The 23017-nt window shown below is 41.6% G+C and overlaps 1 protein-coding gene across 4 annotated transcripts; it reads left to right on the top strand.

Annotated features, from left to right (window-relative positions):
• The first annotated feature begins 649 nt into the window (after positions 1 to 649).
• On the top strand, positions 650 to 21678 carry LOC146509608 (dual specificity protein phosphatase 10). 4 transcript variants are annotated; one of them, XM_085175347.1, is made up of 4 exons: positions 650 to 1015; positions 14582 to 16705; positions 17061 to 17363; positions 19525 to 21678. In XM_085175347.1, the coding sequence occupies exons 2-4, from the start codon at positions 15730 to 15732 to the stop codon at positions 19788 to 19790; spliced, it is 1545 nt and encodes a 514-aa protein (XP_085031473.1). In that variant the 5' UTR covers positions 650 to 1015; positions 14582 to 15729; the 3' UTR covers positions 19791 to 21678. The 4 variants fall into 4 exon arrangements, with proteins under 4 accessions (XP_085031473.1, XP_085031471.1, XP_085031472.1 ...); XM_085175345.1 differs by having other exon boundaries at positions 11244 to 16705; XM_085175346.1 differs by having other exon boundaries at positions 650 to 11343.
• Positions 21679 to 23017: the final 1339 nt, after the last annotated feature.

The raw sequence follows: 23017 nt of genomic DNA, 5'->3' as shown, positions 1-23017 counted from the left end.
TTAGTCTTCATCTTAAACCTGTAATCAGCTCTGCCAAAAGAAACAGGTGTAGCTTTTCCGTATTTATTTTTATTTTATTTTATTTTTAATCCCTTAATTAATGAATTATTGTGGGAAATGTTTTGATTGGAGAGAGTTCCACGTTGAAGTGGGCAAATCAATCAAAAAAGCCACAGTGTCCATATCGGCGCTGGTACTGGTATCGGACCGATACTATAGCTGTTGTTTCTATCCTCTTAAGTTCAGTATGTAGCGCACTGAATTGTGTTACATTTTTTTAATGAAAAAATATACCTCAAAAATGCAATATGGAAAATCTCTGTGCCTTTTTGTGTTGACTGCCCTTGTGTTTAATTTATAGCTTATAACTTAAATGACAGAAGTGGACCCAAAGTGCTGTAAAGACAGTCACATTTACATTCCAGGTCTCCAAAAGTATCGGTATCGGTATTGGTATCGGCGCTACTTGGTATCCGATCGATACCAAAATTCGCAGTACTGCACACCACCAGTTTTACATTATCCCATCACTCTTTCACGTCCTCCTCCTCCAGCCCGCACGTGCTGCGTGCTCGCCCCTGAGTCCTTCCTCTCGTGCGTGTAGCCATTGGTTTGGGATGATGTCATCCGCAGTAGAGACAATAGAGCCCTCCTCCCCCGTCACTGTCTCCTCACACACGCTTCGCAGCTCAGAGTGACACACGCTCAGACGTGACGCCAGCTGAGTTAGCCAAGCACCCCTGATGACATTTCCTAATTTATCTGTTTACTGTGAGTCCGGCAGAGCTGTGCATCGTCTAGTCAAAGCAGTTTTTTTTTTTAAAGAAATTATTCTTATTTGTGATTTTCCTTTTTCTAATAAGCTTCACGTACAAACGAGCAGGCAGGGGAAGGTGTTACACATCTGGATCATACCAACACATCGGGTCGTGCTATTCGGGCCACTGCAGACATGAGGAGCTCTCATTCCGCTGCGCATAAATGATGAAAACACTACGGGACTGCCACTCTTGATGTAAGTGATGTTATCTTTTATTTAAATTTATTATTGAGTAAGTCGTCGTAGTGCACGGTCCAGTCGGCCTGCAGCCTGTGATAGTCCCCCATCAGCATCTGCTTTCAAACGGTTTATCTCACAGCACAGATCTGCTCCTGAACGCCGTCATTGTGCAGTCATATGAATGCAAGAGAGAGAAACAAGAAGAAGAAGGCAAAGCATGATCGTGCATTTCACCGCTGGCTGCCGGATGCCATCAGTCATCTGTGTTTGCAGTGATAAGCGGCGTGTTCCATTTATTGTGATAAATAACTGCAGCACCGTGGAGGGGCTAAGCAAAGAATGACACGTGAACTCTTAATTATGCACGTCCACGCTTCATCAGAGGCAGGAAGTGAAGGTACAGGCCTGCTGGCCCGGGCCCGCATTAGCTTCATTTCTCGTCATAGTAAAGGTTAAAAGACCGTGCCACGGTGATGCGATTAAAATACGGAGAAATTAGGCGGTGCGCCATCTACCGACTGCACAAACAGCAAGTAAACGATTGGCAATTACTGGCCTTTAGTAAACATGAGTGCAGGGGAAGAATGCGACTGTTTATTTGCGCTTGTAGTGGTGCTGATGAGATGAGGAGAGCTTGTTGTTTTAAATAGCAGGATCCAGAGATTTTGATGCCATTTACAGAGAGATGAAGGTGCAGACACACATAAATATGCCAGCCTATGTAAGTGACTGATGACCTGTACCTCCACCATTTACACAGGAGGCTGGTGGATTACAGTTAGGCTGTGGTCAGAGTGAAGCATGCAGGTTGTTTAGCAGCTTCACTAACTTTACCAATGACACAAATCTGCAGGAGAATCACTGCAGTGGCATCGCATAGACACAAAACAGTTTCAGATGTAAACCTGCCCTAGGCTCCATTGTTCCTATTAATATGTCTCTTTAACCCGACACAGTCAGTTGTGGGTTTAGTGATCACCCCGCTGAGAATAATCGTTCAGCTCTGCTGTTCAGTGTTGACTCAATGCTTCGGTCAACCTGTCCAGGTGAAAGCACGAGCAGTTCTGCTGATGGTCCAACGCTTCTGTCAGACAATGCTAAAAACCTCCATCTATTAAACCAAGGGAAGAGACATCAAGGTAGCATTTAAAAGTGGTTAAACTGATTAACAGCAGCTGATTAACTCTGAAATATTTTCAACGTATGTATAAAACACAGGAACATGAGCATCTATGATCACATAAGAGTGATGTAGTAGCTTGAAGGATATGAAGGTTAACACCCACATCTTCCCTGTGATGAGTATGCATATTCTTTATGTGCTTGAGTTTAATGTCAGAAGGCACACACATCAGGAAACCATAGAAACAATGTTACAGCCACGTAGGTGTCCAAAATCACTCGCTATGTACTACTTTCACACTATATATAATGATAATGTGTGTGTCTGCAGTATTTCAGTGTCCTTAGAAAGTTCCTCGTGGAAAAGTACAGCAGGTACATTGCATCATACAGATCCAACAATAATCACTGGCCAAGATATAAAATGGCAACGATAACTTGGCATCTTAAATATAAATCTAGTGTTGACTAAAGAGTAAACACTTAGTACCGTAGTAGCATTTTTCTCCATGTGGATGTGCATAATCCTCTGTAAATGGACAAAGGCCTCAAACAGGTCTTCTGTTGTCACACCCAAAGTCAGTCAGCAGACTAGTCAGGATGACTGTTAAGTGATCACGGGGTTTGATTGTTACCTGAAATGAATCAGCAAACTCAGTAGCTTCTCCAGAGTGGAGCTGGCTGGTTCTTCTCTGTTTCATGGGAAATTGAATATGTTTGAGTTTAAAACTTTCCGTGCTCTCTGACGTGTTATAGACCACAGGAGATTAACTGATCACATTTGCAACCCTGGTGTGAGGAGAAGTGAACGATTCAGAGTCAGATAACTTTATTTATCCTAATTGGGGCAAGTGAGAGAGCAGAGAGCGTTCTATAGTGTGAAAGAGAAAAGTGCAAGGAAGAAAAATAAAAAATAAAATATATAAAAACAACATAACATATACATTGAAGTATTGGTAATGATGGTAATGAATGAAGGGTTGGTTTGGAGACTGCTGGACTGTATGAATGACTGAAACGGGAGCGCTGAATTGGTGGCAAGCAGTTAAAAGTAGATGATTTAATTTGGATTACGAGCTGGTATTTAAAAAAAGGAAAACTAATGTGTTGTCATCTGCATGCTCAAATACAGGAAGTCACTGCTTTGCATACATGGATCCTAAATCATTTATAACAAGACGTCTTACAAATGCGAAACGAACACTAAAGTGGTTACTATGCAAGTGAAGTTCTGAAACATTACTAGTTTATTTAAAGGCAAACATACACTAAATATGGCCAAGTGAGTAATAACCCACAGGATTGCCATGATTTCTTTTTAAAGAAACAGCCAGTGACAGCCTGTCTGATTAATATGAACTAATGCACTGAAACATGTGATCCGGCTCCATACAGGGCTCCAGACCTCAAATGAATCCTCCCAACGTGACCTCAGAATCACTCCCACCATTAGTAATGATTAAATCATTAAGCGTTCCTCCTTCTAAATGTTGATGCCGTCGGCCGGCCTTGGCGCTGAGAGAGATGCCGCGACTGCCCCGGGGTGTCCTGTATTATTATTTTCATGCGCACTCATATTTTCTTAGGGAAGGGGGTTTCTTTTTGAGGATATGAGGGAAAAATAGAAAGAAAGAACAGATGCTGCTGTTGACTTTTTTTTTCTTTTTTCTGTTCTAGTTGAGCGACTCTCTGTCAAATAGCATAAGGTTTCGGTGTTACCCGCAAGAGACGAAATGATTTGGGACCCAGTGGAGCTTTTCTGCTCTGCTCCTCCAAAGGTTCTCGTGTGTGTGAGGTCTTTAAACTAGATTTAAAGCCTTCCTGCCCGCCAGTTAAACCTTCCCCCTTCACTGGTTTAGATCAGGCTTGTAACAAATGATCACACACAGTCACTCAGAGGGCTTCGCTACGCGTTGTTACATCTTGTTTGACAGTTAATCTTTAAGACTTTTTTTTTACCTTTGTTTGTAAGAGTCGCCGTGTCAGAAAGTTACAGTGTGAGCTGAAATCCGGTGGATGGAAACGAGCACATTTCAAGAGTTTTAAAGGTAATTTAGACCGCCTTCTTTTTACAGAGATTATATATTCAAAGAATATTTCTCTTCTTATCTTTACCTGACAGAGGGCTCAAGTCCCAACCAACCACAAAACCTCTTCCTGAGCTCCTTTTGTCACTGTCTATTCTTAGATTTCTATTTTAGGATTGTCATTTCTTTGGCGTTCCGATAAAACTGCACAGAGCTTAAACGCCTTCCTCATTGTTTAACCAGCACGCTGTGCTGTTACACCCCACAGCATCATTGTTTTTTGCGAGGTTTAAGAATACAGCATATAAACAGCAACGAATTAAAATACACTTACAATTAATGACCTTTAAAATGTCCATGTGAACAAGAGTCCAGAGGAAGACCGTGAGTGTTTATTTGTGCTTGTGGTGATGCTGATGAGACGATGGTGAGAGGCAAAACAGAGTGCTAGCGCTAGATTCGCTAACCTAACTTACAACCAAAGCACATCTACAGCATCATAACACAGAGGCAAACCGGTTTCAAACATAAACGTGCCCTGGGCTGCGTTTTTCCTGTTAATATGGCTCTTTAAATGTGACACGGTCAGTTGTGGGCTTATTGATCACCCCGCTGAGGCTAATCATTCAGCTGCGCTGTTCAGAGTTTGCACAGTTGACCCGGTGCTTTGATGAACCTGCCCAGGTAAAAGCACAAGCCGGTGATTAGCACTGGTTTTCTCCTCGGTTGGTAGGTTGTATTTGGCATTTTTGTTAAATTCAAAAAAGGAGAAGAAGAAGAAGAACTGCACAGATGTGTGAGGGTTATAACACCACACGTCCTATCACTGCTTTGTCTCGGTGATAATTGTTCTTAAATTATTTGCATGGCTTTTTGATAATCCTTCTTGCGGTGCAGCACTTTGGTCAACGTCTGTTGTGTTTAAATGTGCTATGTTCATAAACTGAGTTGACTTAATGCTCACTGATTGGCCAGCTTGTGCTGTTGCTTCCATCACTTTCTGTCTGCTGACTGTGGCGATTAGGTGATGTAATTATTTTGACTTTGCCTCCCTAGCCCGTAGTGGTGGAAGCTGTGTTGAGACCGATTGCTGTTAAAATTTAAAGCATGCAAAGAACTAACGCACACCGGCAGAGAGCATAAATGCCTTTTCAGCCAAACAGCAGGGCGTTTTATTTGAGATGTTGGATATTTAAGAATGGCCGCCAACGATCCTCGTGTGTCATTATTGTAACATTATCATGCCTTTGTTGGCAAAATACTCTGATTTGGGCATCTGAGTCACAACGAAGTCATCACGTACAAGTGAGTTGCCAGACATTTCCTTTGTCTCAAGTGAATGCATCATTAGATGTGCGACTAAGGTCTGATTAGAGTGTGACTCACAATGACTTGCACACATCTCTGTGCCGTTCTTACGCACACAATAACCCAACTTTTTTAAAAACTAGTTTCTTTATCTTGTCTAACTTCACTTAGTCTGAGGTGTCAGTAGTTGTCACTTGATGTCATTACAGAAAAGCCTGACGTTGATAACGCATTATTTATGCTATTTTAAATGCGCTTCCAAAGCTTTGTTACAAATAATATACTACTGCAATCCAATCCCTTTTTTTCTGACACACATTAATGTAAAACAGTGTTGTAGATGTTAATTTTCTAGCACAAAAGGACAAAAACATGACGGCAAAGTTTACTACGAAAAAACTGAGTCAACAAGAAGCGATGGTGAGCTTTCCTGATGTTTCTAAACAAGAAATGGAAGAAAAAGAGATGCTGGGTTCTCACAATAAGGCAACAGAAGAGAGAATTTCATGGTTTGATTCAAGAGTTGAAGCTGTATCACGCCGGCTTTCGTACATTTTTCAGGATTTCAGTTTGGGGCAGTTTGAGCTCACATCTGAGGTGGTAGAGAAATAATTTCAAAGATAGTCAGATTATATATTCAGTAACGGTGCACATTTTGTTGCCAATTGCAGGATTCTGATTGGTCAATATTGTTTATAGTTTGCTCCAAAGAAATAAATGCCACAAATTTGTCCTACGAAATTACACAGTCGCTGTGAACGGTCACATTCACATTAAGCATAGGTGAGTCCAAAACACTTTTATAGTGCATGAATGAGTTTCACACGTCTTAAGAATGATGTTAAAGCTGAGTGTACACCCAGAACAGCCAAAGCTTAATTTACTAATACATAGACTAACCTAATGAGTAGTGTAATTAATTACTATGTAATATGTAATACACAATCATCTTGTTTCTGTGTGAAAATGTTATTCAGATGTGATTCTGACCCACTTTGGCAACCAGCTATCTGTGCTGGGTGCTTTATTAGTCATTATCATTCATATCATACTTAAGATGGGCAGGCGGAGCCTCGCTCCCTGCTCCCTTTTCCTATCTGCAACCCACTGCTGTCACAATTAACATTTCTACCCTGGGGCGTGTTGAAGGGGCGACTACATACTGCCCTGACTCCACTGTCAAGGCACCCAATGATGATGGGCAGAGTATGTGTTTTGCTTACATGTAGAACAAATTTTGTGCGCTTGGTACTTGGCTGCTTCTGGACTGGATGTTTCCCATAATGCTTTGGTGGTCAGCCAAGTGTATTATCAGTGTTTAGCAGTACAACAGAGGAGGAGTTTTCTGCTGCTTGGCTTGTTGAAGCTTAACGCCAAGTCACGCTCGAGTGTTTAAGTCCTGACAGGCCCTGATGATTGGTGCATTATTTTCTGCCATCAACATCCGTGCAAGTCAAGGAAACTTGCTCTGTTTACTCTTTAATGAAGACATAGAGGTACATAGAGTAACTGGTCTAATTCACTAAGCCACTAAAATCACTAAGTCATATATGTAGAAAAAATTTAGCTTTTATTTTAAGCTAGAATTTTAAAGGATTAGTCTGCACTTTTTTTGCCAAGAGTTTTGTGATGAGAAAAGTTCTTTTAAGTACACAATTGTCTTTGTTTTTTTATGTTCCCAAAAATTTCAAAATGTGTAGATTAACATTCAAACGCTAAATGTACAACAAACCGCTGATTGATCACAATTCACAGTGTTATTGCCACAGCCTTCATGGGTCCAATGCCCCCATCATTACTATGGGGGCAGATTTTGCAGGCTGACTGAGCAGGTTGCAACTCCACCAGCTACCATTAGAGTTTAGAGACTCACCACACACTATGATGTTATCACAATACTTCACTCACAATAAGATAATATTGCGATTTTGCAATGTGTTTAGCATTGCAGTAATGTATATTTTGATTATCACCTTTTTCAGCTACAAATCACAATCTTCAAAGTTAGCTTTAAATATGTATTTTATCCAAAGTTATATCCCATCAGTTACTTATGGGGGGGGGGGGTGTAGATTGATGAGATTGACAAGCACACTCCCATTAATCAGTTTGCTATCAGTCTCAAATTGAATAGGGTAAATTTTGGAGTTATATACAATCTGTTTATTATAATATAACAATTAAAAGTGATACATTTTTGATGTGTTGCTGTCAACAAAGACAGAAATTCACATTTAACTATTAAATGTGACCTCAACAACCTTACTGTTCTAAAGCAGTGTAACCAGAATACAACCAGCTGGCAGCCAGTTAGGTTGAGTCAACTCGAGTTGTGCTCACTGACAAAGACTCATTGGTCAGCCAATGTTATCTCAGGATGCTGGTGCATGAGATGAGCCCTCTTGTTAAAATACTTGGTTTCAGTGTATTGCTACAATATCAAAATATCGTGATACTCTGCTGTATCGATTTTTTTCCCTCTCTCCCGCAAAAGACTGCCAGCTGGTTAGCAGCTACTGAATGTTCATGCACTTACCTTTAAAGCTTAATATGTAATACATTAATTTGTTCAAGCTGTGCAAAAGTGAGGCAGAACCTTTTAAGGGGAACTGCATGTAGGGCTATTTCCAAAACAGAAACAGTCACCATTGTATTGTTACTCTAAATTTGAGGACAACAAGACTCCAGGAAGAAATAGTCCTGCAGCGAACCTTCCATTAAACTGAGAGTGGTATTGATCTCCTTGTGTTACTTCCAGCAAGAAAGGAAAAGAATACATTTTTCAAAGTGCAGAACATATAGTCCTGCTCTTGCATTGCTTCATGATTTTAAATGGGAGTCATCCAGCGTTATAACATTACATGATGACATAATTTTCACCAAACGGTAATACATAGGCATAAAGAGCTCACTTTATTAATTTTATTATTATATGTTATTAGTGAGCGTCCATCAATAATTTGAATCAACACATTTCCTTTACATTTGACACTTTACACTACAGAAATCTGTTAACTAACTTTCACACCAGCTTGTGTCCAGTGCCCATAACTCTTTCTTTCCATCTGTCCGTTTGCTTATGTGTGCGGAAGAGCAAAGAGAGCAGCAGGCCGCCTCTTGTCATTTTGTGCCCACTGTCAGCTCAACACAAGCAAAAATGTGGAAATGTGGATCATCCTCTGACAGAAGCAGCCTGCTCATCAGCCTCTGGAAACAAGTGACTCAAGATGACAAAGTTTCCTACCATCCTCATGCTCAAGAACCCTTAAAAAAAAGCATGGCAAAAAAAAAAACCCCACATAGCAGTGGAAGAGATTCTTTAAATCAACCCACTTAGAGTTATTGAGCATCCTCAAAGTGGTGTTTGCTCTGCTGCTGTCTGCTCTGCGTTTGCTGTAAGGTGCATTGTGATGAAGTAGCTACTTAAAACGGGGGTGGGGGGAGAGAGAGAAGATATCGCTATCAATCTTGCAAAACCAGACAACCATCTGCTCCCAAAAAACACCAGCTCCCTCCCCTCAACAGCTTGTCCCCAAAAACACTCACTGCAACGCCTCTGCAGCTGGAAATGGACCACACTGCCTAAATCAGCACTGTGACTGATCACTGTGGGGTTATGCAGTGATGGCCCTCCCACTGTAAGCTTTACACTGTCCTCCTGTCATGCATATGAGGGCCTTATTGTGTAATGCATATCAGGATGCACTTCTTTTGTTCTCAAAAAAGAATTGTTGGATTTCTTTAAAATTGCCTGGTTGACACAGGAAATCACTCTTAATGCTTCATTCAAGGAAATTATAATTTTATTGCAGATATTTCTTTGCTGTGGGAGAGTTCAGTCGTATGGAAAAACATTAGGACGTCTACCTTTTCTTTCTGGTTCTCGCCTGTGACTGTAAAGCCGTTATCTCTGCTCTGCTGGTGGAATATGAGCCAAGGGAGGACGTCATGATCTCCCCCGCAGGATCATGCAGCTCTTACTAACAGAAACTGAGTGGCACTCTTTTTTTTCCTCCCCCCCAAAATATTGCTTTTAAAGTGCAAAAGTTTGTATTTCATATCATTTCACTTTTATGCGCTCTAATTCAGAAGCAGCTAATGTGATTTAAAAGCTTAGCAGAGTATAGATATTTTTCCTGAAGTATTCACACATGAGCGTGTGTGTGTGTGTGTGTGTGTGTGTGTGTGTGTGTGTGTGTGTGTGTGTCATTCATCCTGCGGTGCTTGTTTATTCAGTTTCATGTAGCCTGCTGTCAAATGTTTCATACAGAATCCTCAGAAAAGTGCTGAAAACATATTGAAAATATACAGTTAGCTTTGTGCACATACTGATATGAATTATGAAATTAATACACTTCACGTATTACATACAACAGCATTATTTACCATTATTGAAATGTTGTGTGAAGTGTCAGAGTTAGTAACACATTAATTTGGCCCATTAAAATGATGAAAGGGTTTCTTTTCTAACTTTCTTTAATATCTCAGTGAGCGATAAGCCAGTCCCTTTTGTGCCCATGCTCTGCCAATATACAATAACAGACTGCTCTTTGTTGTGCATCTGTGTGCGTGTGTGCGCGTGTGTGTGTTTTGGATGCAATTAGAGACAGCCTAGGATCTGTCAACTTCAGCTATTAACAAGGCGCCAGCAATGAAAAACTGTCAAATCCTAAATTGAAAATAACAAGCCTGTTTCTGTGATCACAAAACAATGAGTTTGCCCTTTTAAAAAAGCTTCAAACAAACCCTGTACACTTTGTACCCTCACTATTATTTAAAAAAAAAAATACAATTACTGGAAATGCATCAGCCCTCGGCATGTACAGCATGTTGGCAGAGCAGGTAGCTCGCAGACTTTTATCAGATTCCATTAGGCGAGCAGATTAATTAGGACCAACCGACTGCAGTGATTTTACATAAACACGGCTAATTAAACACAAATTTGATTAATCGTTTTATCAACAGCTCTCATACCCTCGTTTTGTTCTCGCGTGCTAACAACCCAATGTGCTTAAAGTATTAGCATAAAAAGTACTTGTTCTGCTGGGGTTTGTTAACCGTCCTCCAAGTACAGGATTTCCTGTACTGCACAAATATGGCTCTTTTTCTGTTGTTTCATATTGCATACACACATTTACATGTTGTTAAATGTTGTGTAATTTGAGGAGTTATTTGAATAAGAGAAATAAAAACTAAAGAACATCTCAAATGTAACTAGGGCCTTTAAACTTTTTTTATATAACTACTTAAAAAAAGTTTGGAGCCGCTGCTCTTTAATTCTTGGACATTGTTACTTTGTGATATTTTTTTGAAAACATCAAGTTTTTCTTATTTCAATTTTAATTAAATGCTCTATCTCACAGTTATAAATAATTTTAAGAAATCCTGGAGAAATCCTTTTGGTTTGGTCCATTTTGGCCAAACCTGACCTCTGAAATCCTTCTAACCCTGCCAACCAGACCAATCACATCCCATCTCCTTAGCAGATGTAAAAATGGGATCTTTTATCAATCTTTAATGTTGCCTTTGAAGCACTGAATGGGCTTAATTTAGAAGATTAGGCAGAATTCCTCATTTAAAAGCTGTGGTGTCTTTTGTTCTTGCTGTGAAACAACATGCTAACATCACTGGTGTGTTTGAGTGTTTTCCTTTTTTCTCTGTAGCTGAGTGAAAATGCCACTAACCAGCCTGCACTTTACAGCATGTGACAGAAAAGTAATCAGAGTGATAGAGACTTCCACCATGACAAAACTGGGTCATTGTAACACCCACCCCCTTCACCACAGGCAAGGCTGAAAGAGGAAAAAAAGATGAGGATGTCATCACCAGACTCTGTGCGTGGATATAAGCATGGGGACACTGGAGCGCGGTTTGCTTTCTCTATGGGTTGGTAACTGTGTTGTGGTGGGACCGAAGGCATCCCCAAATCACTTTGACGTGTCCCTTCCTTCCCCGTAGTCTGTGGTTTATAGTGTCACGTTATAATCTGCCTCCCTGTATTTTATCTCTACCCTCTTTTGTTTCTGTCAGCCGGTGTCGTCCCGAGCTATCTGTTCCTCCCAGCACCCACTTTAACCTGTTAGTCTCCCATTGTGCTGAGAGACTTTTGAATGTTGCTTCACAGTTGTAAGCTTAAAAAAGAAAATCCACTCTCAACAATCACTCTCTAAAAACAGCTCTATGTAATTTACCAGGTTGTTTGATGGTCTTCTAGTTTGCTGGATCTGCTAATCTAAAAAGATCAGTATAGGAATTGCCTTTACGCTTTTAGGATGAGGGTTAAATTGAAAGAAGTAAACACTGAGGGTCAGTCTGTGAAACCCAGCCACTGCAAGTGCCTGGTTAGCAGCAGTCAGTGTGATCAAATACCGAAAATTAAAATTACAGCTAGGAAGACGTCTGAGATGACAACATTCAAAAGGTGGTTAGAAGTTAATATAATGCTGTGAGGTTTATTTTACTACAAAAAGGTTAATTTCTAAACCATCTTAGTTGTGATTAATTTTGAAGTATTAAAGTAGATGAGTATCTAAAAGCTTAGCCTAAAGGTGTTCTGCACATGAACAGTGCTAATAAAAAGCTGTGGAAGGGTAGAATGACAAATTAAACATTTATTGAGGTCTTTTATCAAAAAAATGCTAAAAACAATGAGAACCCCAGTGATACAGGCCTAGAGACTGGTCAGCAACCGCTTGGCAACCACTGGTCGACTTCTCCAACTGGTCGGCAAATGGTTGCTGGTAGGTGAAAATGGTCAGAACAAGGTTGCATTAGAAACCTCCTTAAGATTGCATCATTGCTCATTTGCACAATCGCCATGGACACCCATAGAGGGCACCAACTTATCTGCAGTCACTAACTTCTGGCTGTGTGGTAGTGAAACAGAAAAGTGTGGCACATAATAGAAATGGTTACCGTTTCCCTTCAAAGTAAAACTTGAAACGTTCTGTTTGTAGTAGCAAGGCACAACTTTAACTTTGAAGATCATTTGCATTGTTTCAGTGCCACTGGGCAACCAGTTGGTGAATGTTTGCAGACAAGTCAACATCTTCCATGTAAATGTTTGGCAACCAAGGAGGTTTTGGTGTAGCAGATTTCATCTAGCAACTGTCAACAAACCAACCGGACAGAAAATACACATTTTTCTTAACTAACGTCAGTTGCCAGGGCTCTGGGCTTGTGAGACTGATGCATACAGAAAAGGCTTAAGTCCAGAAATCAATTTTCAGTGACTGAAAACAAGTTGCCCCTTTCACACTTCACCAGTTTATACCAAATTTTCAATCCCGAAGCATTAAACATTAAACAAGCAGACAGTAAAACAGCCTCCCCCGGCTATAAGGTTAACCAGGCTGTACACCTTTTATGGCTGAAGTAAAGGCAGGAGTTAATGAATAGTTTTTATTTTCTTTGTCAGAGAAAACTGTGTTTAGAGCTTAACGCGAACATTAGCATCCTAATATCCTCCCAGCTGACCAGCCCTGGCACCAGTGCAAACCATATCTGCAAGTATGGCAAAAAGGAAATTAAAGCAGTCCATCACCAAACAACTCACGGCACAGTAAACATCACAGACAGAGTATATGTGCCAGTGGGTGGATTTTACCTCAACGACAATAATATGTCATTTTAACCTTTCAAAGCTAGTTTATAATGAATGTACCAAAAAAAAGTGTAAAAATTTCAACTCTGACATTGTGAAGTAACTGCAGCGACCTGTTATTAGAAGCATTACTCATTCAGACAGTTAATGCTATAGAGACACTTCGATGTGTGTTTTATTATTACACTGACTTCATCTATTTTTGCTGCGTCATGATGTGAAAACTTTCTCTCTCTCCAGCTGAGCCGTGTTGTTGTCTACGTGGTGACCTTCTGTTTATACCATGGCCTGGACAAATGCTTGTTTTTAATTGGCCCAAAGGATGTGGTTAAATTAGTTGCTACCAAAGACAAGGTGAACGGCCTAATGGCTGTGGGCAGGAAGTCTTTCATCTCAGATAATCACAAAGTGAAGAGTCATTAGCTAACTGTGAGTCACTAGGATGTTCCGCAGTGAAAATGCACTGCAGAGACGGAAATACAAAAAGACATTTTGTGCCGAATTCAACAGATTGAAAAACATTAAGTGCCTAAATCAGCTTGGCATCCACATACATATTTCAGCATACAAACAAAATAAAGGCTACATAATGTTAACATCCAGAACATACTATGTTCAGCAGTATATTCAGCTGCTTTTAACATGGTCTGTTATTTCATGTTCACACATCTTGTTGGGGACCTCTCAGAGGGATGAAGGTTACTGAAGCTTGTTTGATGCAGCTTTTGCAACAGAGCTGCTAAGAAGCCTCACTGCTATCAGGATTAGCTAGGATTATTTGCTGCTAACAGCAAACAGGTACACACCCTTGAACCTTTGGATTCAGAATCTCACAGTTGAATGACAACAGGATTACCCGGGAGCAGTTTCAAACTGAATGTCAGATTCCTATAAATACAGATGAAGGTTAAAGCATCTGTCCACTGGCCCTGGTATAAGCGGACTGAGACTGTGCAGTGCATGTTTAAATGGATTCCTTAAAAGTCATTACTCCTGTGATATCCATTCACCTTAAACATGCACCTCTATGGGTCTTCACTTCATAGAATTTCTCTTTCATTTGCAGCAAGTATGAAGAGAAATACCACCAAGTTAATAAAGGTCAAAACAGAGATTGTTGGTCGGTTGTTTTGTATTTACTCTTGGCATGGTTTGTCACGAGGAAGACACCTTTACAGGTGACTTACAAAAATATACAAAACCTAAAAAGCTGTCGATGTTGTGAAAATAGTTGTCATTGTTGTTGAGGATTTGGAGCTTTACTTTACATTTCACAAATAATTTTGCTCTTCAAAATAAACCACTGAAAGCTGTAATTACAAAAAATCTTTGATTTTCATCTGTGTACGTCATACAACTCAGGAGCTGCAAGGCAATGTTCATAATCTTTTATGAGCATGTGCTGTTTGCATCTAAACTGAAGGAATGTAAAGTGTGCCCCTCATTTCCAGTGTATATGTGAACTAAGACTAAATCCCTGACTATTTTCTCTATCTCTCTTTTTCCCCTTTCACTGGACAGCTTTGCATAAACCCAGATGCCTCCCCTCCCTCTTGACGAACGCATAGTGGTCATTCAGCGCCCCAAAAATTTAGCCCTTTGCGAGGCTTCCCCACAGACTATCCCGCAGCACTCCTCTCATCTCACAGCCTCCTCCAATGGACAAGTCGCTCAACCTGCTCATCTCCATCCTTCTCAGTCCCAATTTTATTCACCCACCTGTAAATCTCTGACTCTGGAATGCAAGCGCAGGTCCTCTCGTGTGCAGAAATTCAAGAGCGACCAACCTGTCCTCCCGGCGGCCGTCAGACACATCCCTAGCCACTGCCACAGCAATGGCACGGTAACTCTCGGCCCGCGTCTGCCCTCACACACGCATACTATTGATATCAGAGTGTCATTGGACAAAGGAGGAAGAGGTGGTGGAGGAGGAGGAGGATTTAGCAACTCATTAGGGCGTAGCGGGAGTATAAAAAGTGGCAGAGGGAAATGTGTCTCTTCAGGGTTCGAACAAGGACAGTGTGAGAGAAAAAACCGGAACTGCAGGGAGGCCAGGTGGCGTCGAACACAGGCCACAGCGAATTCGTCAGCTATCATCAGCCCCTGGTGGGGTCCTCCAGTTTGTCCCCGCCCAGGCGCATCAGCATAAGTTTAGGAGTGAAAAGGAGAAGGAAAACACTGGTTTTCTTAACAGAGGTGACCACGAGTTTTCCTCTATAGGTCACAGGACAAGCACCAAACTGGGACCGGTCCATCAAAGCCTAAATAGTCACAGTCTGACCCACCACCACAACTCTGTCCCTTTGCCCCATGCTGCCATCCTAAACTCCACCTACCCCCCATCTCCTTCCTCCCAACCCACCTATGTCGCAGCCTCTCTTCAGCAATGTAGACAGCCTCACCCAGCCTCTCAACCCAGGGATCACCGCCCTCACCTTCTTCATGGTTTACCCCTCTCTCCTTGCTCCTCCCACCCTGGAGGGTTCCCCAGCCCTGACCACACCTGCACAATCGACTGCACGCACCCATTCAGTTGTGGTTGCTGGAGGTTGGTAAGATGCAGAGGGTGTAAAGGGCACTCGGCTAGCTTTCAAGGAGGTGGTGGAAGCACTTCCACCTCATTTTCCTGTGGTCACAATGTTGGAGCAGTAAAGAGAGGAGGTAAAGAAATGGGCCTGAGAAATCTGGGTGGGTGTCTCTCCAACGCCTCCACCTCTAACACCTCATCTTCTAACAGCACTGCTTCTGAGTGTCGCGCGGGCCTGTTCAAACCTCTCCACTGTGCCTCCTGCTCTGGTGAGGCTGGAAACTTTGAGAGTCCTGCTATTCTTCGCAAAAAACTTGTAGGAGGATGTCTTCCCTGCACCCCGCTGTCCTCTTCTGCCCCTCTGCGGGCAATACAGAGCTGCGTCACAGGCTGCAACCCCAAAGCTTCCCAAACGGGCAGTTCCACCTGCAGCTACTGCAGCAGCGACCCCATAGTGGTCACATACAACCCTCGCAGAGGCAAACCCCCAGGAAGAAGCATTCCAGCAGCTCCTCCGATGTCTGTGTATCAAGCCGATGATGACGACTACAGCGTGCGCACCATCTGGCCCGAAGAACTGGCCAAGAAGATGACCCACTCTAAAGCTCAAAAAAATCACTGTGCTGGGATAGGTGTAGGAGTCGCGAAAACCTGTGCGAGTCAGACCCAGAATGGCAGTAATGGAACAGGGCTCGTTCTCCTGGACTGTCAAAACCTCAAGGAGTACGCACAGACGCAGCTCACAGACCACGCTGGACGGAGGCGGCTTCAGCAGGGCAAAATGGCAGCCCTCGATTTTATGGGCCGCAGGTCAGGACCGCAGTACGACGACGGTCGGAGCTCGCTGAAGAGGCTTTTGAATAAAGCCGAGGATGCGGGAATGAGCGATGGGCCTGACCACGACGAAGACGCAGAATATCCCTCCTCCCCCTCTCCCCGCTCTGCCTCCCCACCGTCACCTGTGTCCTTTTCCCCTCCACCATCCGCCCCCACTACGCTAATCAAACCCAAGCCCTGGCAGAGAGACAGGGAGGGAGGACACACTCTGTCGTCGGCTCAGTCACTTCACCTGGCCTTGAACTCCCTGAACAGAGAGCAAGATGAGGAGAACAACAGAAGTAAGAACAGCTTAAAATCCAATTGTGTTAAGGCCATTGCGGTCAGTGATGTAAACCTGGGTCATAATAGCTGGTGTCAGCTCGTTTTGATCACAGTTGCTGATCAAAAATCTTTTGGTTAGCTTCATTTTATGACAGTGTTAATGTTCTAGTGCAACCTGCTTTTATAATCTACCAATAACGCACACAGAATAATATGACCCACTTTTGCATCAGGGACAGAATTGCAGATTCACTTTAGTTTTTGTCGTTGCATTGTATTGATTTTTTAAGTATTCTCTTGATTTGGTGCTTTGTTGTAGCAGCTACTTGTTACTCACAGTTAACACCACCTCTCCACACTATCGCTTCCCAGTGCGCCTCTCTCTGCCGCTCTCCTCTTCCTTGCCGGCTTCTCTTTCCGATGAGTCTGTGATGACTCCTGATGCGGAGAACGCTGTGGTCAGTCCCATCCTGCCCTTCCTGTATCTGGGAAATGAGAGAGATGCTCAGGACCTGGACCTGCTCCTATGCCTCAACATTGGCTACGTGGTCAACGTGACCACACACCTGCCTCTCTACCACGTCAGCTCTGGACTGCGCTACAAAAGGATCCCAGCCACCGACAACAGCAAGCAAAACCTTCGACAGTACTTTGAGGAGGTTTTTGAGTTTATTGGTGAGTGCTCCACCTCTTGTACATTGATGCGTGCAGTGTTGGGCACTGTGGTGGGATTACTTTATTAGGTAATAAGGGGTTAAAAGTTCTACTTTAGTAATTACTAGTGCTGTCAGAGTTAATCTCGCTAAAATGATGTTAACACCATAACCGCATTAACGCAGCAAATCTCCTTTAGTGAGTTAACGTGAATTGCCCCATGCGAGGGCTACACGGCGTCAACGTGTTAGCGCGGTTTGGCGTTAACATCATTTTAACAAGATTAACGCTGACACCACTAGTAATTACATTTTAAATACTAATCCAAATAATGGGACGCTTAGCTTGTTTGTGGACCTACCAGCATTTATATAGAAGCTTGATATCAGTTTCTGCATTACGTAGAGAGAGACGTAGTACATGCTATCTTAGCTATCTTTCAGATGTAAAAAGGGGTTAGCGTTTACCAAAAATGTCAGCTTACGTGCTGACTAGTAGCTGTGTCAGCACTGAAGTGGTAAACCTACTGCCAAGAATTAGCAATTTTGTTGTGAGTGGGAGCTAGCATGCTAACATCAGAGCAATGCTAATTTTTAACTGTGCTAATTTATGTGTTATGTACAGAATGCATTGCATTTGGGCATGAAGCAGCATCAAATTACTTTATTAACCAAGAAACATTATTGAGAAGCAAACCTAGACAAAAAATGTCAAGCTGGGCCAATCTAAAAACCACGATATGATTATGACACAGATGACCAGAGTGGGCATCTATAACCAATATTTCCCCGAGTTATGCCCTCTCATCTAATATTGTTTTGAATAAGCACATGTGTGTGCAGGCACCCACATAGCATCTTGAATACACTGATCAGTCACCTTATTAGGTGAACCTTGCTGGGACCCCGTTTGCCTTAGAACGATCCAGACCTTTAAACAATGCTCAGTTGGTACTAAGGGGGCCAAGTGTGCCAAGAATTTACCCCCCACACCATTACGACACCACCAGCAACATGAACTATCGATAAAATGTAGCATAACACTTCAGCAATCTTCTTTTGGCTTATTTTGATGAGCCCGTGTGGATTGTAGCTCCAGTTGGCATCTGGTGCGGTCTTCTGCCATGTGATTATTGTGTTAACAAACATTTAGCAAGGCGGTGATAATCCTGTATTTGAAAGAGAGAGAGGCCAAAGAAGACGTAGAAGTCTGGAAGAAGAAAAATTCTATTTTTAAAATAAAATTTTGTGGTCAAGTCAGCAAACCTTTTAGTAGTGTTTTAGTAGATTTCACTGTTGATTCTATAAATGTAGTTTTTATGTACTGGTGAACAATGAAATTAAAACTAATTAAGGTAATACATCAATTTGTCCAAATAAGTGCCTGAATGACTTCCAAGTGGCATACTTCTAGGAGGACACTGGTCTGAACTGGAGAACTCATTTGTACCAGCATCTCAACTGTCACGGTCCCACTGCTCTTCAAATACAAAAACAAGCCTCTGTCTCATTACTGCGACAGCTAGTGAGCTCAATTAGTATTGCCATGGTATGCAGGTAGGACCCGCAGTTGGTCTTGTTGATAAAAGGATAGTGTAGCAAAATTAAGGTTAACAAGCTTCCCCTTACCAGAAGGTGTAGGAATGACATCGAGCATATGTTTATTAAGACGTCGAGCAGATAGCTGTTCCTGTCACTTTTATTTTTCAATCATGAGCTAATGTTCAAACAGTGGTTACTCAGTGTCAGAGTGTTTGCGGGATGCTTTATTACTCCTTGCTGTGACTTCAGCTGAAGTCAGTAGTCTGCGATAACTGTTGCCTGGTAACCTGATTTTTCTTTTTGTACTGAAAGAGAGAGGAAAGGCAGTGACTTGCAATGTGATCATTAGTTCTTTTGTTTCCTTTAAAAGCTATTGTGTTAGTGTCTATAGTGTCTATGAGGAGAATTGCTGACTCTGTGCCATGCACTCTGTGATTCACCTACAAGTTTATTTAATAGCTGGTAAAACTTTTTCTTTAAAGTTACAAATGAAATGAATTATTAAAAGCAAGTGCTGATGATGTACATGTTGCTAAATGTGTGTTACTTGTGTTTAGAAAAAAACTGATGCAGTGTTAGGTCATTTTTTTTACTTCTTGAATGAAAACTGAGCTCATCCGTTTTGTTGCTCTCATCCACAGAGGAGGCATATCAGAGTGGACAGGGAGTGTTGGTACACTGCCAGGCAGGCGTGTCCCGTTCTGCAACCATTGTCATCGCCTACCTTATGAAGCACACCCTCATGACAATGACAGATGCCTACAAATACGTGCGGAGCCGCCGTCCTGTGGTGTCGCCGAATCTCAACTTCATGGGCCAGCTTTTGGAGTTCGAGAGGGACCTCAACTCTGGGGTGACTCCTCGCATCTTGATGCCTAAGCTTAATGGTGTGGAGACGCAGGTGTGAGAAGGGTCAGGGGTCGCGAGTGTAAAGAGAGAGCAGGACTGAAGTGGCATTGATGAGGCATGAAGGGAGGACTGGAAAATGCTGTTGTGTTTGGCAGTTAGTGCACTTTTCATACTGTGAGACAAAAGACTGGACGGTTCAGTTGTTTAAGTAGTCGTTCTTAGACAACTTGATCTCCATCCAGCGTCTTGTTTTTAAGATAATGTGCCAATATTTTGTATATATCTAACATCACTCAGATATCTCAACACGTTTTTCTTTTTTGTCTAATGCCTCTTCCTTTCCATTCCCATTGTTTACAGTCACAGTAACACATTGGAAGATACTGACTCTGTTGCCATGAATCATAAATGCATGCAGAAATGGAAAGGAGGGACTTTAATACTGCTTCCACTGAACCGCTTGGATGCTTCCACCATATGTAGCAACACAGAGGTCATTTCGATGCACTTTATTTCCCGTGCGTTTGTTTTAGTATCACCAACTGAATTGTCACAAAGATGAGAAGAATTTGTCATGCAGACCTCAGACTGTTTTTGGTTCATATTAACATTTTTTTTTTTTTTTTTGTTTTTTACTAATTTAAACACTGTGCAATAGAGCATTATGGAGCCAGGAGGGAAACGTATCACAAAACGTGACAAACAGAGCTTGACGCTGGTAATGGCAGTTTTTATTTGAGTGGAGCAGCCTGTGTAGTAGAAAAGAATAGCCGTGCAGTATTGAACATTACACTTATTATGCAGGTTAATACACTAAAAGTAGCTTGTAATGAAAGTGGGAATGAGAGCGCAACACCTTTTTTTACACTCTATGATTTCAAAAAATATTTAAAGGTTTTTCTGCTACGATGACACTGTGCAGTGTGCGTTGTTTCTTTTGTGGTTACTTTATAAGAGAGACTTTTTTTAAGCATGAATTTGTCCTGTTAGGGGGCATGGCCCAATATTTTTTCAAATTAAAGAGCACACAATAGTTTGATATAACATTAACATTTGTTTAATGTTAGCGTAGCCTATCTGGTTGGAAACTGTGAGCTAAATTGTTTTATTTCTGTGTTTGTGGGGAATTTGTGTTGTTTTTGTTTTTCTAAACAGCAATGCGAAAAATAGATGCTTTTATTTTGTACCGTTTTTTAATTGCGACCTAGGTGTCGTTTCATAAATGGGATCGCCAGAACGGGGCTGAAGTTATTTTTTTCATGAATTTTACTACTTTACAAGTCCTCGAGACAAATATACTTTAATATTTTCATACGTTTGTGAACAAGTTGGAGGTTTTTAGCTGATGCTAATGTTGTTAGCCCCTGTTCTTTCGCCTTGCTTTCCATACTGAATTTCTTCCTCGTGCGCGTCATGACTATGCATTCTCTTTCATTATGAAGGCTTTGGTTTGATTAGAAAAGGGCATTCGTTTCACTGTGAATTAGTCCAAATGTAAATCCTATTCAGGTTTAAGGTGTAACATACTAAAACAATGAGACTTGCGTTTAAAAACGATCTCATTGCAAAGTATAGTTACCTGACTTCCCCTTAAGTTGCTTACGAACTAGTTGCTAATAAATAACCTCTAGGCAACCACTTTGAATCACAAGGAAATTGCACCCAACTGACTGCAACTGTTTAGAGACAGGTTGCCTCCCGCCAGGCAGCCTGTCTCTAAACAGTTGCAGTCCAATTTGAACTGACTGCAATCACTCTCAGTCACATTGATTGCCATCATGTTGCATTCAATTATAGTCAGTCTGCGTCGATGAGAGAAACCTGTCTGTGATGTATCTCTTTGCAATAGGACTCGACTTCTGGCCGTTTTCCTATAGAAAAGCAACAGTGCTGAATTCCTGTATCATTTTGCAGTAAAATTGCTGTTCCTGCAGCAGCTATTTCAATATTTCAGAATAAATAGATCTATTTCAGAGGTTCTGACTGAACTCTGAATGGAAGTCGTCTATGGTTATGTCGAGACTGCAGCAGGCTTTGACTTCTTACTGATTTTTTACAGTTACTCATGTATTATCACAAACAGACTGCATGCCGATACCAGACCGATAGCAGACTACCTCTGTCTCACTGCTTCTTCGCATTGGGCCAAAGTCATTTTAAAGACAGCTGACTGCGAGTGGTTGCATATCGGGTCGTCGTTTCCAGAGCAACAATTTCAAAGACAACAAGATCGCAAATTCATTGCACATGGTTGCGGTAATTTGGGTCGTGCAGCGGTGGTCTGTCTGTAGCATAAATGTGAGGCTTTAAATCAGGCATAACTCATCTGTGAACTGATTAGAGCTGCTGTCTGTGAAGGTTCTCAGTCATCCAGGTCATTGTAGTCAATGCTTACGAACTAGTTGTTCGTAAGCATTGAACAACTAGTTCGTAACTAGTTGTTGATTAGAGCTGCTGTTTTGAAATCTGCTAAGGTAGAAAATTAGTTTATACATTTTCTAGTCTGATATCATATGTGACATATATGCAGTACTCTTCCCATCCTCAGTTTAACAGGCACAGAAATAAAGACTCAGTCCATCAAAGAAAGGTCTACAAATAGGGGACATTTGTGCTTGTTTTCCATTAATCCAACCTTTCTGTTTATCCTGAGTCGCAGGGGGGCTGTAGCCTCCCAGCTGTCGTAGGCCGTGCTCTCACCTCTTAGTCCTTTAAAGACAGAAGAAAGAAGCGGTAGTGCAGACTTGCCAATGACCATAAAGTTCAAGGATTTGGAACATGTTTCTTAATAATCTCATAGCTGACCACAATGTGACAATATGTCAGGTTACAGGTGGAAGCTACGACCCAAATAAATAAAGATTTGCAGACAAATTCACAAAATTCAAAGCTTTTAAATTAATTTTACAATATGTTAACCAAATCCTAGTTGTTGCTTCTTCCACATTTTTTAACTAGTAATTTAAAAAAAATCCCCTGATACAATTTTCTAAAACCAAAATGCCTTCAGGTTAAGCAGTTTGAATAAGACTTTAAGAAGTTATCCTGAAACTTTTTTGGATTTAAGTGACTTTAAGAAAAGGTCTATATTTTTCTACCGTCTTCATCATGTTGGAGTGTACCCACGTACGCCCGTTGTTGTTGTTTTTCTGTTTTTTACATGACTCTTTGTTTTGTATACGAAAGACCGTCTGTACGGAATGACATCTTCCTACTCTGCTGTGATAATGTGGATCGGATCTTCTTTGAGTTGCAATGCATCCACTGTTATCAGACCTCTGTAAA

The sequence above is a fragment of the Neolamprologus multifasciatus genome, chromosome 10, assembly GCF_963576455.1.
Source record: "Neolamprologus multifasciatus chromosome 10, fNeoMul1.2, whole genome shotgun sequence".
Classification (NCBI taxonomy): Eukaryota; Metazoa; Chordata; class Actinopteri; order Cichliformes; family Cichlidae; genus Neolamprologus; species Neolamprologus multifasciatus.
Note: the sequence above shows the minus strand (reverse complement) of the source record. Positions and strands in the feature narration are given on the sequence as shown.